This window comes from Ochlerotatus camptorhynchus, unplaced genomic scaffold, assembly GCF_037179485.1.
Source record: "Ochlerotatus camptorhynchus isolate MF236.1 unplaced genomic scaffold, CSIRO-AGI_Acam_v1.1 ptg000033l, whole genome shotgun sequence".
Taxonomy (NCBI): Eukaryota; Metazoa; Arthropoda; class Insecta; order Diptera; family Culicidae; genus Ochlerotatus; species Ochlerotatus camptorhynchus.
The window spans coordinates 3,727,357-3,748,581 of NW_027040524.1; the positions used below are offsets into that span (position 1 = coordinate 3,727,357).

General features: G+C 39.0%; 2 protein-coding genes across 5 annotated transcripts in view; one reads left to right on the forward strand and one right to left on the reverse strand.

Moving 5' to 3' along the window:
* The first annotated feature begins 3,174 nt into the window (after window positions 1-3,174).
* Roc2 (Regulator of cullins 2) overlaps window positions 3,175-21,225 on the forward strand; it is a 135,917-nt gene continuing 117,866 nt past the window's right edge. The window contains exon 1 of the mRNA XM_065231667.1: window positions 3,175-3,390. Within this exon, the coding sequence (XP_065087739.1) occupies window positions 3,243-3,390 (148 nt within the window). The 5' untranslated portion in view covers window positions 3,175-3,242. The remainder of the gene's footprint in view (window positions 3,391-21,225) is intronic.
* Window positions 17,890-21,225, reverse strand: part of LOC135709110 (facilitated trehalose transporter Tret1) — a 34,317-nt gene continuing 30,981 nt past the window's right edge. For all 4 annotated transcript variants that reach the window (XM_065231311.1, XM_065231320.1, XM_065231333.1 and 1 more), the window contains 3 exons: window positions 20,102-20,273; window positions 19,136-20,035; window positions 17,890-19,052 (listed from right to left, as the gene is read on the reverse strand). In XM_065231311.1, coding sequence (XP_065087383.1) covers window positions 18,865-19,052; window positions 19,136-20,035; window positions 20,102-20,273 — 1,260 coding nt within the window. In that variant the 3' untranslated portion in view covers window positions 17,890-18,864. The remainder of the gene's footprint in view (window positions 19,053-19,135; window positions 20,036-20,101; window positions 20,274-21,225) is intronic.

Below are 21,225 nucleotides of genomic sequence, written 5' to 3' on the forward strand. Positions count from 1 at the left end.
GCTCATGGCCAATTTGTGGAGCCATAAGACTTCTTGTTTAGCTATCGATTAAGTAACGATATAATATAATTTCTAAAAATTGTTTCTTCTAGTCCAGAACATAAGAAAAGTAGTCAACAAGGATTTAAAAAAATCTTTGTTTGTGGTCTAATTTTATTATTCCCTGTTAAATAGCAACATCGAACTTGACAAGCTTAACAAGATACCGTTGAGTCAAATAAACATCAAACATTCTGGGAGGGCTGGATAGTTCTGGAGGGGGCCTGGCCCCCTGGCACCCCCATTAGCTACGCCAATGTTCACTGCACTTCTTAAGAGAAGTTTGTTAGCATTTTTCTCCTCCCAATGCATCCATTCACGGTAATTGTCATGCTCATGTTTGTTTTGCTATCGTCCACACGGCTTATGAGAACGACACAAATTTGAGTTTAGTTCACGAACATTTTACTCAGTCTAGGAATAGTACCAATAGACTGAGTGAATCCAATCGTTACTATTCTCATATTCTATATTTTTTCCTGGAAAAACCTAGGAAAAAAAACCTGGAAAAACATGAGGCAAATTAACTCATCGCTGTTGCGATTTATGAGTTTACTAAATTAATATTTGGGTGGTTTTCATTGGCCGTGTACCGGCCTTCTCAACTGCTTATTCTATCAGGGAGCCTACCGAAGACATCATTTCTTCTGCATAAAGATGGATAGTTTTTTTCTATCATCCACCCTACTTCATTGCCCTTCCGTCAGTGAACATACCGGAGACATTTTCATTTTGATCAATCTTTTTGTTTTAGTCTGCCGGCCTACACGAAAGCTAATTATTTTATTCATGTGTTTCACTTAAACACTTTTGCCAAAACATCAGCCTTGTAGAGGAAATTGATCGAAGATTGGGCCCATCGCTAAAAATCTGCTATTTATCAATTTTATTTAGATGAACGCGTCATTGGGACGGTACTAATGGATATTTTGGTCACTATTGAAAATTTGGTCGATTGCTGAATTTATGTATGGGCCCAAATTAGGGGCACTTAGGCCGACATTACATCCATTTCCCCTACATTCCATAAGACAAACCATAAGAATGCATAAACGGTATATGTGACCATTTATACATTTAATTTGACACATCAGGCATAACATTTAATAACGGCACAAAAGCATTTGTAAACAAACTTTCTAAGGCCTTTTTCACGCAAACCAACAACATAATCGGATAGGGGCAACTACCACCTTTCCGAAAGTGGTATTGGTTTGCGTGGGCGTGCTTTGGTTCGCTTGTAAAGGACCTTAAAAAGTTTGTTTACAAATGCTTTTGTGCCGTTATCAAATGTTATGTCATGATCGTCATTCACTTTTTTGTAAGGCGTCTGCTAATAAGCATATAAGCATAAAGGTCACTCATATAAGTCAACTTATGGATACCAGCAGCAGCTGTAGCACAAACGAAGTGACAGACGGAGCGGCTCGAGAACTTTGGTGACGCACCTGCTATTGCAATTTCTCAGTGTACCACATGGCAACACTACTACCACAAACGAAGGGACAGACGACTAACTGGCGAAGAAATCCATTAAAATAATGTGGTTCACTGTAATAGAATTTTCGTGGAAGCTTGTGCCATCATCCACCAGATGGGTTAGTTTTTTTTGTTTTGATTTGAACAAAGTTGATTTTGTGTATAATGATTCTTTGACAGTGTGCAAAGAGTTTATCATTTTGTCATTTTTTTTTATGCATTTTAGTTTTGAGTAGACTGAAAGAGATAGAACCAAAACATTCTAATAAATTTGGTGAAAATGCTAGTACAATCCTGTACAATCCAGTAGTAGTGGTGTTGCCATGTGGTACACTGAAAAAATGAAATAGCAGGTTAGTCACCAAAGTTTTCGAGCCGCACCGTCTGTCACTTCGTTTGTGCTACTACTAGATTGAACTAGCATTTTCACCAAATGCACTAGAATGTTTTGGTTCTATCTCTTTCACTCTACTCAAAACTGAAATGCGTAAAAAAAATGACAAAATGATACGCACTCTTTGCACACTGTCAAAGAATCATTGTACACAAAATCAGCTTTGTTCAAATCAAAACAAAAAAAACTAACCCATCTGGTGGATGATGGCATAAGCTTCCAAGAAAATTCTATTACAGTGAACCACATTATTTAAATGGATTTCTTCGCCAGTTAGTCGTCTGTCACTTCGTTTGTGGCTGTAGTAACAACAACAGCAGCAGTAATGGAAGCAGAGCAGCCGAAGCAGCATTACTGGTTCGTGAAGCTGTTATGCCTGATTCACGGCTTTATTGGTAGGCTCCAAGAAAGAGTGGCCGAGATATAAGATCGTGTAAAAAAAAATCCCGTCTGAAGGGCGGTGGATTGGGAAACGTCTCCGGTAGTCAGTCTGACAGAATAGCCAGTAGAGTACTCTGATAGAAATCTTCTTATTGATGAATTTACGTGACGGTTGACCAGCATATGGAAATGATGTGAAAATGATAATGACGTTTTGCTACCTGTCAAATCGTATGGAATATTTTTTAGTACATCATCACTTTTGTGGTGTTGGATTTCAAACCTAGGTGTCACATGCACTGGTGCAGTTTCGCGTAAATTCGACAGTTAGCATGCATAATGGCGAATACGCGATGATCGATTCTCTTCATCGATTTTCTCTGTGTAATAAAATAACAAATAAATAAATTTAACGAGTTATTAACAAAAGAGAACATCGACGAAGAGAATCGATCGTCGCGTATAGGCCCTTATGCATGCTCACTGTCGAATTCATCAATACCTTTGGAAAAATTTTATTGCTGTATTGCTGATTATTTATAAAATGTATAAGTTCGAGTATAAGTCAACCAATGAATACCAGTAGCTGCAACTGTTTTGTTTTCTACTCATCTTTTGTATATTTGCCCTCGTATTTGCCATGGTATACACTGAGCAAATTAAACGCCGGAACTAATTAAACAAAAAATATTAAATTTTATTCTTCATTTGTATGGTTCTGTTTCTGAGTGTACGTACCAATCACTCTGACACCATTTCTGAAGGGCTGGGCTGATCAGCTGATTTTAGAACAAGACCGTTTGACGTTGCCTGATCCTGACAGTTCTTGTTGTTGTTTACTTGTGCGTACTCGCTACTGTTGTGAATAATAATCGTTGTTCTGATCGTGTTCGGTAGTGAAATTGCATTTTTTTTTAGGTGAAAATACAGATTGAGTGATTTTGTGAAAATGGGGGATGAAAATGAAAATTCATGCGACAAGTTCGACGACGTCAAGCCCGACAAAATGTTCACCCTTAAAAAGTGGAATGCAGTGGCAATGTGGAGCTGGGACGTGGAGTGCGACACCTGTGCAATCTGCCGGGTTCAAGTCATGGGTGAGTGATTGAAATTATAATTGTTTTTGTCGAATTTTATCCATGGTGCAAACAAAATGTTTAAGTTTATTTCATTTGTTTTTCAAGTACCTATGACATTGTATCAGAATCTAACAAGATAACTCCTTATTTTACTATTTAGTCGCAACTGAAACTTTACGCCTGTCCTCAACAGTGTTCATTTTCTTTGTGGTGTCCTTTTGAACGGCTACGACCGCTCACGGTCCATCTCGCCACAGTGTTTATTGAGAACTTTCTAAGCCTGTACCGAGACCTGTAAATCACCTGCTTCCGAATAAATACGTATTGTATGACACATACAATGATACTTTAGTGAAGTCGAAAAATTTCGCAGGCTGGAAATCAAACCCTGTCACTCCATGGTCTTGATTTATAGCTGCGCCTTGTTTTTTCTTCGCTTGTATCAACGACTTGGCTAAGACCGGATTCGGTCCATCTCGCCATAGCTGCGCCTTTATTGATAGAGCTAAGGAGGCACCATGTTCCAATATTCCTTCCAAATCCATAATGATTTAATTAAACATAAAAAAGCTAAGAATTCATGCGCACTAGTTGCAAACAAATATATAGAGTAGGCATTGGCGTAGCTAATGGGTGTGCCAAGGGGGCCAGGCCCCCTCCATAATTATCTAGACTACCCCCCCCCCCCCCTACCCAGGAATTTTTGAATGTTTTTTTTATACACCGGTTGTCAAGCAGCTGCGAGGTTACTTTTTATTTCTATTGATTTTTATGAATGTCTATTTCTCTTAATGTTGTAGACTTGCAGAAATAACGTCGATAATTTATATTATATCGACATTTAATCAATAGCATAATCAGACGTCTTCAGGCTGTATACATTGGCGAAGAGTTCAGAGACCTCAAGGAACTTCGTAAAACTTCAAGGACTTCTAAGAAGCTCAGGGAACATCGAAACAATTAACGAAACTTACTTCATAGAGCTTTAAAAAAAATTGAAGAACCTCAGGGATCTTTAAAAAAAAGTTCAGAAAACTGCTTAGAAGTCGGTACTCTATTTATGGATTGTGAGCTTCGTAGAAGTCAGTGGCTTCCCGTAATCTCACTTGTTACCTGTGCACCAACTTTCAAAATGAGATTTAATGACATATTAATAATCGAATCGGTTCAAAAATACAATTAATCTTCTAGTTTACTCGATATCTATCCATTGCAAGCAATATTTTGATAATTGTTTATGTCTTGTGAGTTTGTGGACAGATAGATTGAGGTTATGGAAACGCCACTGGTAGAAGTTAAACATTATTTAATTTCAGGGAACCGCATTATTGTTCGGGGGTCTTCATATAATTTCTGGATACTTTTTTGGAGGTTCATGAGCCTGGAACAGTTCAGGGAATTACGTACCAGTTCAAGAAATTTCATACGTGAAACTTCGTGAAAAACGTAGAAATGCAGAAAACTTTGTAGAAATTTTGCGAATTTCGTAGCATTTTGAGGAACTGAATAAAATTTGATATAAGTGCAGGGAATTTTGTAGAAGATCTAAAAATTGTTCAGCAAACTTCTAAGAACTTCATAGATCTTATTTTAAAAAAGCTCAATGAACTTCTTGGAAGTTTTGTGAAGTACGTTAAATTACAAGAAACTTTTCAAGATGTTCAAGAATATTTGTCGATGATGGGGGTCTTTTCAGAAGTTTAAAGAAGTTCGTAAAAGTTGAAGAAATTTTTTAAAACTTAGGGGCGTTTTTTAGATGTCGAGGGAACGTTGCAGAGGTAACAGAATATTCTTTCAGACATCCTTCGTAGACAGAAGGGAATATTAAAAAGATCTCCATATAGACGAAGATATTAGTAAAGTTCTTTGCATATTTTTCCAATACTCCAGCTAATCGAATATGATGGAATCGTGAATGATGAATCTAGATTTTATGGACATGTACATTTTCAATAGGGAAGACCCGTGGAAGATTTAGCCATATTGTCAAGAATTTGCACTTATCCGTTTAAAGTACAAGCGAATAATAAATTGGTACCAAATGGCTTCAACCAAAACAAACTCAATTTCCAATACAAAAATAAAAAACCCTATACGTTTTTGTAAAAATAAATTCAAATATTATTTAGCTACGGGGCACAATCATACAAGTTTGGGGTTTATTCCTTTCTAAGCAAGAACATATGAATATCTCAACTACGTATGATAACTTATGTTGGTACAGTGCTCAAATCAGTCAGGTTCAATGCCCCGTAACGTTGGTAGATCACCTTTTCGTGGTACGTTACTGGATGTAAGATCTACCACCGATTTCTAGTCCTGACTACTTCAAACTAGGGGAACAGGATTTTTCAGTAATCAAAGGAACGCATCTTAGTCCTTGTTACTTTTTATACCTTGTTGATAGTGGCAATGTAAGGAAAAAAAATTAGAAGGGTCTGTGCCTAGGGGCACGAACGGAAGCTTGACGTAGGACCGCTAGTGGACTGAGCCGATTTCAAAGATGAAAATATCAAATGAAAGGATGGCACCCACTACTAATTTTTACAATATATTATTAACCCATTAACGCCCAGTGAACGGCGCCGGTGGTGTAGTGGTAAGCGTGATTACCTCTCACCCCAGCAGGCCTGGGTTCAATCCCAGTCGCCGCCGCTGGGATGTTCTGAGGCATAACATCTCTGATCACGCCTTCCTTCGGATGGGAAGTAAAGCCGTTGGTCCCCGGTTCATGAGTTGATGGGTCGATAGGTAGGGTCCAGGTGTGGGAGCTGCCTTCCTGGCACGTCGGTAGCATTGGTGCTCAGCACGGACAACAAGATCGACGGAAAAAAAACAAACCAAAGGAAAAAAAAATTAACACCCAGTGATCTATTTACCGATCAGCATTTTTGTTCCTTTTATCATCTCTTAACAGAAATTGGAAACGAATGATCCTTGGAATATCCTTAACATCTTGCTTTCAAATAATGTGGTGCGAATAATCCTTGCGGTACTCCTAGAAAAATCGCACATTGTCCGGAGGTCAAAAACGACTTGAGCGTAAACGGGTTAATAATGTGAAATAAATTTTAACATTATAGATGATGGACCGAAAACACCAGATAAATTGACGCAGCGATCGCATTCATGACTGTGAAAGATTATCAACTGTTCTCGATTGTGGAAAACGAGGGCTTTGTTAATTTATTGAAAATTCTGGCACCTAAATACAAAACTGCCAACCTCTAGCTCACGACAAAGCTAGTTGACGAACAAGTATTCGAAAGTACTCTAGTGTGTCAAAACAAAAATTCAAGATAAAGACTTGACCATTACTACCTACATCTGAACCGATAGACATACCAGTAGGAACTATTTGGGAGTAACTTGTCACTTTTTAGCCCTCAAATTTCTACATATCTCTAAACAATTGACTTTGGCATTTATATCATGAATGAGCGGCACAATAGTGCATACCTTTCAACTTGCTTCGAGGAAATTCTTAAGCACTGGAAAATCCCCAAATAACATCATCATTCCTTTATTTAACGTCGGTCTCTGTTCCGCAATCTAGTGTCAATCACCAGACCCATTGAGGTGAGAAAGCAGTCACGCTTACCACTACCACATTGAGCATGATTGTTCCATCTAATATGTTAAAATCTGTTTACGGATACATTCTCTGATGATAAACATATTGGTTGTTTAGTCCATGCAAGCAATCTCGTTGCGAAAACATCGTTTGAAACTACAAAATATCTATCGGAACTGATAGATAGAGTAAAGAAGATAGTTGCCTTTAATCGGAGATCAACAATCGCAACAGATAAACTGCACAAGCTACAGATTGAAGATGATGCTAAAAGAACACCTCTGATAATTACTTCATTGAAACTAGATGAAACTCGGAGTTTATAATTTTTTAACGGGTTCTAAAGCTGTACAAATTTATACAAATCATTATTTCGGAACAAGATCGCTTCACGGAAATGGTTAAATTGGAGAGAAAAAGACATTTGGAAGAAGTCATCAAGCTACTACAGCCTCTTAATGAAGTAACTGAATATTTGAGCGGTGAAAATTATGCGACACTAAGTCGGGTGCTGCCTATCATAAACTGCCTGAAGCCAGTATTATCGGATGGAAAAAAAACTTCCAAGCATCCTTGTTAAGAGAAATCAAATCCTGACTTGAAAACTTCCGAGTCTCGCCTGTTTATGAACCAAGTATGTTTCTGAATCCTCGGTTTAAAGATATTTATTTCAAGAGTGGTGATGAACGCAACGCTGCAACGGAAATAATCATCCACATGGTCCTACCAACCGGTGGAAACTAACGATTTTAAATTGGCTCACTACTTGACTAGCCTATTGGTTCCAGGCAAATCGATTAACGTACCCCATTCTAGTCAAAATTCTAGCACTATACAATGTTTGTTTTGATTTGCTATGAAAGTTTGACAGATAAAATGAGGGGTTCGTGGATTTTCCTATGTATCGATTAGTTTGGGACCGAAGAGAGTACCAGAGCTGAGCCAAAAAGTTGAACACGTTTCTTCGGGACCTACTAGTCTTAGAGTTACCTCTATGGTCCTACCTCCAGCTGAAAGATCCATAAAGACGATGTTGTTAGCGAGGAGCTCTGAGCAAGATCCCTAGTGATAATGGGATATAGAGTTACCTCGAAGGCATGGTTCAACGTCACAAGAACCGAAGGGTAACAATGCAAACGCCAGACTCCATCAAACCAATGACGTGCGACATTTTTCGGTACTGGGAGCAGCAGCAGAGTTGATTTCCATGTTTTTACCAAACGGCACTGAAGCGTTGCATCCTCGGTGCCATCACAGTGTTTGTTTTCAAAAACAGGATGAATTTTGAGTAGATCTAGAAGCAGTCTCAATCCTGAATGATTTAATCAATTCATTTTTCTCCATAATGTTGATGCCTCTAGTTTTTAAAATGCAAAATAAACGCAGGAAAGCAACAGAGTACTTTTAAAGTGTATTGCTTAATTATTGCCCGATATCGATAACCAAAATCCGACCGATACTACCGAAAATAAGACCGATATTATCGATAGTAACGACTTCGTCTCAGCACTGTGGAACAGAGTAGTTAAGCTATGTCCAGCAAATATATGAGAACTTTAAAAAAAATGGAAATTTTGATAATGCTTTTGGAATCCTTCAATAATGTTAGGAAACCTCAGAGAAAGTAGTATTAATTCCAGGAAATTAAGAGATCTCAGAAAAGTTCAAAGTTGTTCAGAGAATCTGCTCAGAATAATGTTTGATTCCCAAGAAATGTGTACGAAATAAGATGGGGTTAGGTTCACCGGAAAACTGGCAAACTTATGCTGAAAAACCTATAACGGTTGATTTAAACATGCAACGATCCGATCTGTAGAAACCAAAGGATATTTTTATCTAGATAAAAATAAGTTGTCTTGAATAGATGAGACACCAACCATCTCGTAAATTTTGCACACGTTTTCGTGCGTTCACTAAACGTTTTCCACGAACATGGGGACAGATTTCAGTAGTATGCTTTGAGCAGAAATGTCATGGTAACTTCTATGGTCATTCATGTCGGTTTGTCGGTGTTAGCAAATATTATAAATTAACAATATGGTTTACTTCCCGAATTCCCATATGTTTCTGAATAGACGCAACAGTAATACCTTCTCCCGGAGAGAAAGGTAACTAAAGTCATTCATGGAATTATTTTTTAAGCGTGTAATCAATTCATAAGTTTTGTAAAATAAAAGATGTGGCAGACAGTATTAGCTATCTCATACATTTTACACGCCTATCCTGACATTATACAGCGGAGAATCGCTCGTTTGGTGCTCGTTAGGTAGGTGTTCGCTAGTTTGGGCATGGCCCAACTAAAAAGCACTCTTATGTCAAAATCAAATTGACGTTTGAACGTCATCATTTTCAAGGGGTCTTGAGACGAATATTGCGATTCAAAGGAACTTTATTGTTGAAAGAATGATTCTCAAACAAGTAAACATAATTGCAGGTTACGCTTCTTCCATTCAACATCAATCAGTTTGTTTCGCAGTGATATCAGTTTAGTGACTTCTTGAAGGTCATCTCTGACATATCCAATCACATTTTCCAACGATTTAAGTACTTTAGGACAATCTTGTTTGCTGTTTGGAAATTCATCGTAGACCGTCTGTTGCTCGTCCATTCCCTGAACATTTTCACTCAATCATTCTTCATTCGTACATGTTGCATCATCTAACCGTTGTAGCACTGATTTTATGATTTCTTCGTCGGTGCACTGATGACTTGTTACACTTAAAATATTTCCCTCCGAATCAACAACCTGATCATTGAGCCAGCGATCAACGTCACTCTCACTCGTATTGGTACCGGCTGCTTTGTCTGCAGCAGCTATGAGTAACTTGATGTCTTGGGGGTTATCGTCAACAGACAAAGAATCATTATACTCGTATTCTGGAAATTCATCAATCAGTTTATTCCAAGAATTCCTTATTGTTGATGCAAATACCTCATCCCACGAGCTGGCCAACCAATCCATGCATAGTGACAATGAAATATTTTTCAGTCGTTGATTGAAGGGGAGATGTTCGTCTTCAAGAACCAACTTTAGCATCAACTTTCTCTTATAGCGCGTTTTGATTGTGTTAATAACGGATTGATCCATGGGATGGCACTCACTAGTGACTTTGGGTGGCAAGTAAAGGGTGATACGGTCAAAATTTGGTCAAGGGAAAACGCGTGTAAATCGGTGAAATCGTTTATTTAAAAAATCAAATTAAATTTCTTTTTCAAGTTCAATTAGTATAAAATTCAGGAAAAATATTCAGTTAGGCTTCCGCTTTTCCAAATCCGAATTGCCGGGCCTTACGCTTGACCCCTGCCATCAGATTTTGTACAGCCACCTTGTCCACCTTCTTCGCCGCAGAAAGCCAGTTTGCCTTGAACTGCTGCTCGCCCTTAGCAGTTTTTTTGGTCTTCTTTAGGTTCCGCTTGACAATAGCCCAGTATTTCTCAATTGGGCGGAGCTCTGGCGTGTTGGGAGGGTTCTTGTCCTTGGGAACCACCTGCACGTTGTTGGCGGCGTACCACTCCATGGCCTTTTTACCGTAATGGCAAGATGCCAAATCCGGCCAAAACAGTACGGAACAACCGCGTTTCTTCAGGAAAGGCAGCAGACGTTTATTCAAACACTCTTTCACGTAAATTTCTTGGTTGACAGTCCCGGAAGCTATGAAAATGCTGCTTTTCAAGCCACAGGTACAGATGGCTTGCCAAACCAGATATTTCTTTGCGAACTTTGACAGTTTCATGTGCTTGAAAACATCTGCTACCTTTCCCCTTCCTTTTGCCGTATAAAACTCCTGTCCCGGAAGCTGCTTGTAGTCGGCTTTGACGTAGGTTTCGTCGTCCATTACCACGCAGTCAAACTTCGTCAGCATCGTCGTGTACAGCCTCCGGGATCGCGCTTTGGCCGTCGTATTTTGTTTATCATCGCGATTTGAAGTCACTACCTTCTTGTAAGTCGATAGTCCGACTCGTTTTTTGGCTCGATGCACGGTTGTAGACGATACACCCAGCTTATTTGCGGCATCTCGGAGAGAGATGTTAGGGTTTCGCTTGAAACTACCGGCAACTCTCTTTGTCGTCTCAGCGGCTTCCGGTTTTCGATTTCCCCCCGATCCAGACTTCCTGGCTGTCGACAAACGTTCCCCAAACACTTTAATTACATTTGTAACGGTTGATTTGGCAACTTTTAGCGATTTTGCCAACTTTGCGTGCGAGTAGCTCGGATTTTCGCGATGCGCGAGCAAAATTTTGATACGCTGCTCTTCTTGCTTTGACAACTGAAGAGTGAATTCCAAAATCAAAATAGCAACATTCTACACACACACACCTTCAAAATGAGGGGTGTTCAGATTTTTTAAATGCAAAATTGAAAGAAATACGTCAAGTTGATATTGACCAAATTTTGACCGTATCACCCTTTAGATGACTTGCATCAACCCATCATCACTTTTTAGATCACATGCATCATGGTGAGCCGAGCAGTTGTCCAAAAGAAGAAGTGCTTTTGGTTCAAGCCCGTTCTCTTCGTTGAACTTTCGCACAGCGGGGACGAATTCCTCGTCGAACCACTTTCGAAACAAGATCCTGTTCATCCAAGCCTTCTTTGAGCTATAATTATATAGATACCGGTAGAGCTTTCTTATCACGGGGGAGGTCTCGCGGATTTTCAGACATGCCGATGAACATAAGTTTTAATTGCAGGGTTCCGTCCATATTCCGATTCAATTTATGTCCAGCAGCAGCTTTTTCATCCCACAAGACAACCGTTCGGAATGAAATTAGTTTAATAAATAATGCGGATTCATCAGCATTAAACAATTGCGAAGGGCTCAAACACATTTCCAGGATTTTCTTCATATATTGAATATATTCATATATTCAAATAACAAAACCTACAAAAGCTCCGTACATCATTTTGCGGAATTCTGTTGATGAAAAAAGTTAGGGGCAAATGAATGTAAATGAATGCACGAAATGAATGCAACTGATTTTCCATGCCTAGATTAGAGTGATGCAAAATTTGAAATTTTCGCTCTACAATACTTAAACGATTCCAAATCGGATCCTGACTAACCTCTCAAAATTTGAACCCATTTGGTGAGAAACTGAGGATGGCACAAACCATTTGAAGTTTGTATGGGAATTACTATGGTTAAACCAAGATTTTTGTTCATGTCTATCTAATAATTCACCATATCGGTTTGCTTTAAAATCTTTTAAATGGAAAAAATAGGAAATTTTCCCAGCTACAACTTCACTGAAGATCACGTTTTGATTAAATGCAAGGATCGAAAGTTATCAATGGTTCAATGCGCTGATGTCTTATGATCATGCTCAATCAACTGCTCAGCAGGCAACATTGGTGTTTCTGGGGCGTTGAATAGGACACAAAAATCATGGCTACTATGTCACACTGCAAAATACAGTGTTGCCTACAGAGCAGCTGCTTGATCATGTCATAAGTTTACCAATCTCTTAAATAATTCATAACTTTTTCTTGTCTCGTTTTACATAGAAACGATCTTCAGCAAACTTGTGGCTGAGAAAATTTTCTTTAAGAATGGTTATCGAACAGCTCAATATGGAAAAAGACCAGAAGGCAATGAACACAAAGTTGAGATTGCCCATAGTAATTTACATGCAAACTTCAAATGGCTTGTGCGAAGTCTGTTTCTACCCTCCCCTTGGCTAGTTTTTGCACCTTGCTGTTGGTGGGCGGGCTTAATTTCATGCTTTATAGTGGAGTGTTGGAGACGGTAGGTTTATGGTCGGCGTTGCTGGCTCATGCCGCGATAGAATGGCGACATGGGCAGGCGATGGGGATTACTAAGCTTCCCCTCTCTGATAAACCGCTGCATGAGAGAACCAAAGATCTAGTCTAGCAGTGATAGTATCACACTTGTTACTCCTTTTATTGAGAGCCGCGTCGTAGTACGCTTACGTATAGGCACTGACGTTGGGTGTGATACTGGCGGGTTTTGCCGCAAATCACTCTTATTTTATTTATTTTTTACGCAGAGAGATTTATTTGGGTTTGCAAGGGAATTATACTATTGAAATATTTCAGAAAGTGCCCAACAGTGCTCCTTCTATTTGCGTGACAAGCTTTCATTGTTGTTTTCATTGAAGTATTACTCAGAAAACAATGTTAAACATCATTTTTGTACATGGTATTGTAACTAATCTTATATGTGCTTCATTTTGATTTGGGATAAGTGTTTGAACTATGGCTCGGGATTTCCACTGTGGTGTGCTTCTATTGTGACATATCCATATGTATTTTTGTGGTGCCACATAGTGGAAACGTGAGAGCGTAGTTGGAACATTTACCCTATACAATATACAATTTAAAATTAGCTTGGAAACTAACTTCAAAGTGAAGCATTTTAGTCACTTGAAGGTGTCATCTGGGACGAACAAAGATATAAGATAAGATATGTAAAAGCCAGAAGTACTTGAAACACGTTAAATTGTAGTTTAAAAGCATGGGTTATGTAGGTAGATTAGAGATTTCAGTTATTTATTAAATAAACTTTAATTATAGAATTCAGAAAGTTAATTAACATAAGAGATAAGACGCGGGGGGTCCGCTTAGGGAGGCGACTAGCCTATGAAGTTGTATAATAAATCTTCCTATTTAGTGTATTTGTTAATTACAGACAATGTCAATAGCGAAAGTCATATCTTCAACCAGGCGCTTACGAACAAGTGAAATTTTAGGAAAGATGTGTTAAATATGTTGATAGGTTTGAAATAAGAATTAAAATTGTTGTGCTTTAGTTTTCGGTAAGGTATGATGTGTCAACAAAGCCCTTTTGAGCAAATTTTCAAACATCAAATTGATTGAGTGATTTATTGAAAGACATTGCGTTGCGAAAATTGACAAGTCATACATCTAACATAGTAGTAGTAGCAGTGTCGCATAATCTTATCACAATTGCTGCAAATAGTGCTTGAGGGGCCAGCAGGGCTGAATACGGATCAAAACTAACATAACTACTAACACTTAAATGATCCCGGAACTAACACTTATCCATTGCACTTTTAGTTATTTATTAGTTTTATTTTTCTACTAAGTGATCTATGCTTCTTTCTATTGTTTGGATCAAGTACAACTAATACTAATCTGCCTTTATGTATGTTTTACTTCCTTTTAACCCATTATCTTTATGAATGGCGACTCATATGACGTGAGACACGTACAAGCTGGAACTCACAGAATTACTTCGAACAGGATATCAAACAAATTCAGGGCCAATCCAAATGAGTCCAGAAACCAACAAAGCATCGGGGAGCATATTCTGGGAGAGGTATTTGATAAATAATCAAAAAGTGGTAAGTTAAATTCAGAGCCAAGGATCATGAGAGGTAATTGTCAATAATTCATTAATTAGTAGAAATCTCGATAACTTTTCCAAGGGAGCGTATCGGCTTTTGTAGGCGGTGCGTTTGGTCGTCGATTTGGCGTAACTGGTGGCTTGCCCGCGCGTGCTGGCACTATCATCAGATAGGGGAAATTTTCCTCTGCCTCCTGGTGGTGTTGGTAAGCGTGTGCGAGATGCCGGTTGCGCCGGATCGACGATCGGATGCATTGTTTGCAGGAGCTGGTGCTTCCCTTTGAAAAAGTAATCGAGAAATAACCATATTATCCTGTAATTGATATTACTATTTTTATATATCAATGAAATTAGTCATGACAGAGTAACAGATGGGGAAGGACAATAGACACAAGTTGACACAATAAACAAGACAAGTGGGGGTTAATACTCAAGACAAAATGACAAAATAAGTGACGACAGAAGACAAGACTGGGACGAAAATCAACCTTTTAAAAAAACAAGAATGCGCAATTATATTATCAAAACTATTTGGATCAGCACAAAAACAACAGTGACCACACGGGCACCATAGCCTAGGAACGTCTGTGTGTTGATTTAAAATAGAGGCTCATAGAAGCAAAATTTATCAATAAAAGGGGTCCAGTGTAGAGTTTTAGCAAGTTGCTGCCACTGGATCACTACAAAAAAAAAAAAAAAAAAAAAACTTCAAATGGCTTGTGCGAAGTCTGTTTCTAACCAAATGAGTTGTAACTTTGGGAGTCTAATCAGGACCTAATTTGAAACCATTTAAGCACTGTGGAGCGAAAAAGTTAAATTTTGTATCAGTCTACTGGTCATGGCCCAACTAACGAATTCAGGCTGTACTACGTTCAGACAATACTGCCCGGTGCGGCATAACAGTCCCATTAGCATTTTTGGCGATAATGAGTTATACATTGGAATCGATTGTCAAGTACCATCACTTTACAATAGAGTTCTCTACCACCGTTAGTATTAGTGAGAAGTTTCACTACTGGTTGAAAATAAAAAAAACAAACCGCTTTCAAGTCGAACACTGACAGCTTATTTCGTGGTTGAAAATAATAAACAAATTGATTTTACACGACTATGTTGTCCCACCCCAATGATGTTTATATAAGGTCTGGGCCAAAGGGCTTATTGGTGTTAGTGAAATGTGCAAATGTTTAGTGGTGTTCGTATTTTATTGCAATGTTTATCTTTTTACACGAAACAGCTGTTGGCAGTGACGTATTTCTATCTGTTCTCAGTATGTTGGCAGCAACATTGGCAACTAACAGAAAACAAACTTTCAACAATAGAAGAATCGGTAACCCAAATTTGCACGGTAAGAAAAAAGTACCCAAAAGTAAGTTCTTTTCACTTATCTCGGCACTATATGGCCGTTGGGTACTTTTTTCTTACCGTGTGTATAATCGAAATATATACACGGTAAGAAAAAACGCTCAAAATTAATTTTAAAAATAAACAACGTTTGGTTCTAGAAACTGGTGTAGTGGTAAGCGAGATTGCCTCTCACTCCAAAGGACCTGGGTTCAATCCCAGTCGGCGCCGTCGGGATTTCCTTCGGAAGGGAAGTAAAGCCGTAGGAAAATCTTTTTAATTCTTAACTTCTCAGGTTTTTTTTTAATTATAGTCACTTTAACGCTCTTGGGTCATTCGTGACTTGTCCGGGGGTGAGATTAGAACTCGTGACTTTGGCGTGAGATGTATGGATACTAACCACTACGCCGGGGTTGCCCCCAAATTTTCAGGTATGCATAGCGCATTTCTGGCCATATTTGTTGTTAGTTGTGAACCAATTTACAAAACTCATACAAAAGCGTATCTATATGGTTAAACATTCGATACGATATCCCTGCTTGGGGTTTGCAATGTTAAATTCCTTTTCGAAAACTATGATTAATCAGACTAGAGGAGCCAGTCGAATCAGGTTATGTTCGATATAGAGATTCTGCAGCGGCACGGTTTTTCATATCTATCAAAATAGGTCAAGTTTACCCAGATAGAAAACGACAACATCTGAGTAAACTTTATCGAGTTTCCTTCAAAAGTATGTTTACCCAGTTTTGACCGAACTGGGGTTTCAAATAGCGTGTAGGCTTTTAACGCTTCTGTAGTGAGCATTTTTTCGGCTCACGACTTTAAGCAAACATCTAAGATTCAATATTATACGTATTAGATGAATCTGCTGAACAACTGTCATTGAAGTTGCTCACAACATTACGTGCTATTTGACTGCATATTCAGGAACATCCTCTATTTGAATATACCAGGGGAACTCAGACCAGCAGTTCACTTATAGAGCTAAATACGAAATGTAGGTTCTAGAGTGAGCTCAAGAGGAAGAGGCAGTTAATCAGACCCCATTAGTAACCTTAATTCAAATAATGCTGCATCTCACACAAAACAAACTGCAGAAGTCTATTCATCATCCTCTATAGACGGTCTCCAACAATGTTCCCCACTTGTTCCGGCCGCTGATAGACCGTTGCTTTTCACATCACGAAAGGCTAGGTTTCTGGTCTACCTTTGAGGACATTATATTACCCTAAAACACAGGACTTCTATTATCCTATGAAAGCAACACAAACAAATTTCCTCAATCCAATTTATCCTTGCGATTTCAAACCAAAACATTCCAGGTGTCATGACCGGCACAATTGGCACACATGCGGCACACTGTCAAAAAATATGACCCAAGATTGGTGTGCGGATTGACCTACCTGTTGACAAAATCGTTGATATAATGATTTACTACAGCCACTATTTTTTTTTCTCGCTAGAAGTCATTTGATGTTGATGTAGAAGTCCTCTGTTGCCAAGTGAAAAAAAGCGAATCTTTCGAAAACCGTGATGCGAGTTCAACTTTTTTCTCTCTTGGCGTGACTCATTATACACCGACTCTAGTCTAATCATAACAAGTAAGTGTGAGTAGGACGAAACAGAATACGGAACCAAAAAAGGGGGAAACAAAATAGCATCTCCGCTAGGATACAGACTGAGAAAGTTGATTATCGTTGATTAAACGCTAAACAACTCATCCGTTTGGATTGAAGTTGCAAAACGCATCGCGTTCGATCAAATAGACTGACTAAACGGAAAACAAAACATAGGTAGGGGGCATAGATGTAATGTCGGCCTAAATGCCTCTAATTTGGGACAATAGATAAATTCAGCAATCGACTCAATTTTCAATAGCGACCAAAAATAACCATTAGTACCGTCCCAATGACGCGTTCATCTAGATAAAATTGATAAATAGCAGATTTTTAGCGATGGGCCCAATTTTAGATCCATTAGCCAACATTAGAGCCATTTCCCCTATTAAACATTTTTCGGTAGGAAAAGTGAAAAATCGGTAGTTTAGAACCTTTCGTCTGTGAATCGGTAGGCATCCTGAAAATCGGTAGAACTACCGATAAATCGGTAGGTATGCCCACCCTGATTTAAGCATAGCATGAGCAGTTGACAGTTTTCGGACTGTTCATGTTGTTTTACTGTAAGATAAGATATTGGTCAATGCCTTCTCAATGTTCCAGAAAATGCTACAGATGAATCGATTGGTCTCTTGAAAGCACCTGTGGACCAATATTTATTTGTATAAATTATTCTTTATTCAATATAATTATTATTTTACATTAAATAATCATTGTTTTATACATAGTTTTTATGCTATTCGTTATGCTTAATTTATAAAATTAAAATTATGAAATCATCACTTTGCTAGACAAAGCTTCAACCTAAGCAATTCTAATGTGCTCTTGGTTGTCTTCTGTCATTTTGAAATTTCTGCTTGAGATTCTACCATTAGCGGGTCTAGCAGTGGCTGTAATAGTTTAAAGCAAAGAAAATCACCCTTTTTAGCTTCATTGGATGGAGTAAATAAGTTGAACGTAACCTAATTTTTGGTTCCAATTTTGTCATGAATAAGCGGTTTCTGTCTATCCTATCATTCTACAGCGTCCTCGACAATGTCCAAGCATTATAAGATTTAAAATTAGGGTATTTTACTTACGAAAGGAACTGATTTTTATCGCTTGAGGAAAATATATGTACAATGATACTCTTCTACATCCTGTCCTTCTATAGCTGCCTATCGTCAATCTCATTAGTTCTTGTCTAGCAAATTTCGATAATTCGGTTAAAAAAAAAACACGAAATAAAATGTCAAATTTTTCAATCACCATTTGATGCATATTTGTGCCGGCAGCAACACTACCACTAACGTCGATTAGTTTTGAACTATTGCGTGATTTACGTGATTTTTGTCAATATTAATTTGTCAACTGTTCCTCTATGAGGGACTCTGCCTGCATTCCCTTTCTCTTTATATATCACAAAGAATCTCTTGTTTATTTCCTAACCTTAAATCTCGCAATTTAATCCCCCGAGTAAGGATGCTAATGTTGAACATACTAGGCACGGGTACTAAAGAACAGTTAGCTTGTTTTCCATGGCTGTGAATTCTATTTAATTCCTATATCGAGTGCACCATCCGACTGGACCATTCTGCTATAAATTGAAGACTAATCCACGATCATTCTCACTGATAGTGGTAACATACTTCTACATATTGAACGACAGCGGCTTAATGTTGGCAACCGAACTCATTCGTCGCACGCGGCCCATCATCTTTCGCTCGATGTCCTCGAGGGATTTGCCCTGCGTCTCGGGCACGTATATTATCACAAACACGAAACCGACTACACAAATCGATCCAAACAGCCAGAAGGTGCCGTGCGTACCGATGGCCTCTGCATTTGTGTGAAAGAGAGTAAGTGATGCGATCATTAGTTGGTTGTATTCTTGGTGTGCTCAGTGCAACAATAATACTTACGTATGATATCAGAGAACGTCTTTGTGACGATGAAAGTACACGACCAGTTGAAGGCCGTTGCTACCGAGGCTGCTGATCCTCGGATTTTTCCCGGCAGAATTTCACCCATCATCAGCCACGGGATAGGTCCAAATCCTAACGAGAAGCCAAGGACATAAATTACGAAAGCAGCAAGCGGTAGCCAGCCGACCTGCGAGACATCTTGTCCACTGTTCTTCGCATAGAAGAATCCACCCAATGTCATCAGCGTTATGACCATGGCGATGTCGGAAATATATAACAGCATCTTTCTGCCCAACCGATCAATCAGCATAGTGGCGATAAACGTTGCGATAAAGTTCACTACACCAACAATAATTGTACACAAATTTTCGTCGATCGTTGATCCAGCGTCCTGGAAGATCTGCACCGTATAGAAAATCACAGCATTGATACCAGAAAGTTGCTGGAAGAACATCAAACCAAGCGAAATAAGCAGTGGCTTGAGATTGGCCTTCTTCATAAGATCAAATATTGCACTCTTGGATGCATGTCGCTCCGCATCCTGGTGGGACTTGATAATACCCTTCAGCTCGGGGTCTACATCTGCTTTCTTGCCTCGGAGCCACTGCAAGGCTTTACGAGCACGATCATCACGGCCACGCGAGACATACCAACGAGGTGTTTCTGGGATAAGGAACATCAAAATCAAGAATGGCACAGGTAAGGCCGCTCCAAGGAACGCCAGTCCCGACCAGTCCATATAATTTCCAGCGACGAAACACAACAGGATGCCGATGTTGCCGAAAGCGGTTGGAAGTAAACCAAGTGTTCCTCGCACCTCCGGCTGTACGGTCTCACCAAGATACACTGGAAGGGATAGCGATGCAACGCCGACTGAGAATCCAGACAAGGCGCGACCTGAAATAATTTACATAGTTTAATTCTCCCGTACCTAACAGCTATTGTAGTTCACGCTGTACTTACCTACTAGAACCATTGCAACGTGGGTAGCGCAAGCAATCAGCAGCCACGAGATGATGAACGGGGTTGCCGTTGCCAGGATGGTGTTTTTCCTACCAAGATACTCGATCAGCGGTCCCCCAAGGATACCCCCAACAAGACCGGCCAAGGGCATAATTCCACCGACCCATGAACCCTGTAATCGATAAAAAAGCATACTCAAAATAAACAAAACGAATCGCAGGCACGCATACACAGGGGGGAAACTGAGAGGGGAACAGGGGGGAGGGTAACGTACATTTGGTGTGATAAACAATCGGCACTTTAATCGTAATCTGTCGTAAGTTGGGAGCATAAGACACACTAGTCCTTGAGGCACGTTCGCAAGCGTTGACGATATTCGTGTCTATTTTTAGACTTCAGTCGATTTGCAAAAAAAATATACCCACTGTCGTGTCGTATTTAAGGTTTAGCGTTGTTGTTTTTTTTTTCTTCTACATGTTGTGCTAATGACGTAGAATGCGCCGCGCCGCAAAACGAAGCAATGTGTTCTGTCGTGGTTGAAGTTGAACTTTGAGCCGGTTGTACGAAATGTTTTGGCTGACGCTTCGACTGAAAGAAGGGCGAGCGTTCTTGGTTATTGTTAATTATGAACATTAACTGTCCGGGATCCAAACTGAAAATGAAGTTGGCGTTTTTTTTTTTTGAATAATGTATCTTGGTTTCTGCCTGTATCTGTTTCCGAATATTTTCATACTGCTGAAAATGTTGCTACCTAAAATTTGAATGCAGATTATCACGCTACATAAATGGTTCTGTTTTAACACTTTAAATCCGTTTTTTTTCAAACACAGTAGTTGAATTAAAAAAAATTCTATTACACCCAACCGAAAAAAATATTAGATTCTATAACAGATTTGCATGCAAAGTATGCAGAATTTGCAATGTTTCGCGACAGATTCTGTAATGTGGTTGGCGGAAGGTTTTGAAAATAATTTTGTAATTTTTATGTTAGCTTATTTTTTGTCAAGTCTGAAAAAAATTGCTTGCACGTCCATTACAATAACTGCCATTACAGTTGTTGTATGATACATATGTAGAGGATGTAATAAATCCAACCTTACATTGGATGTAAGACAACATTTGCT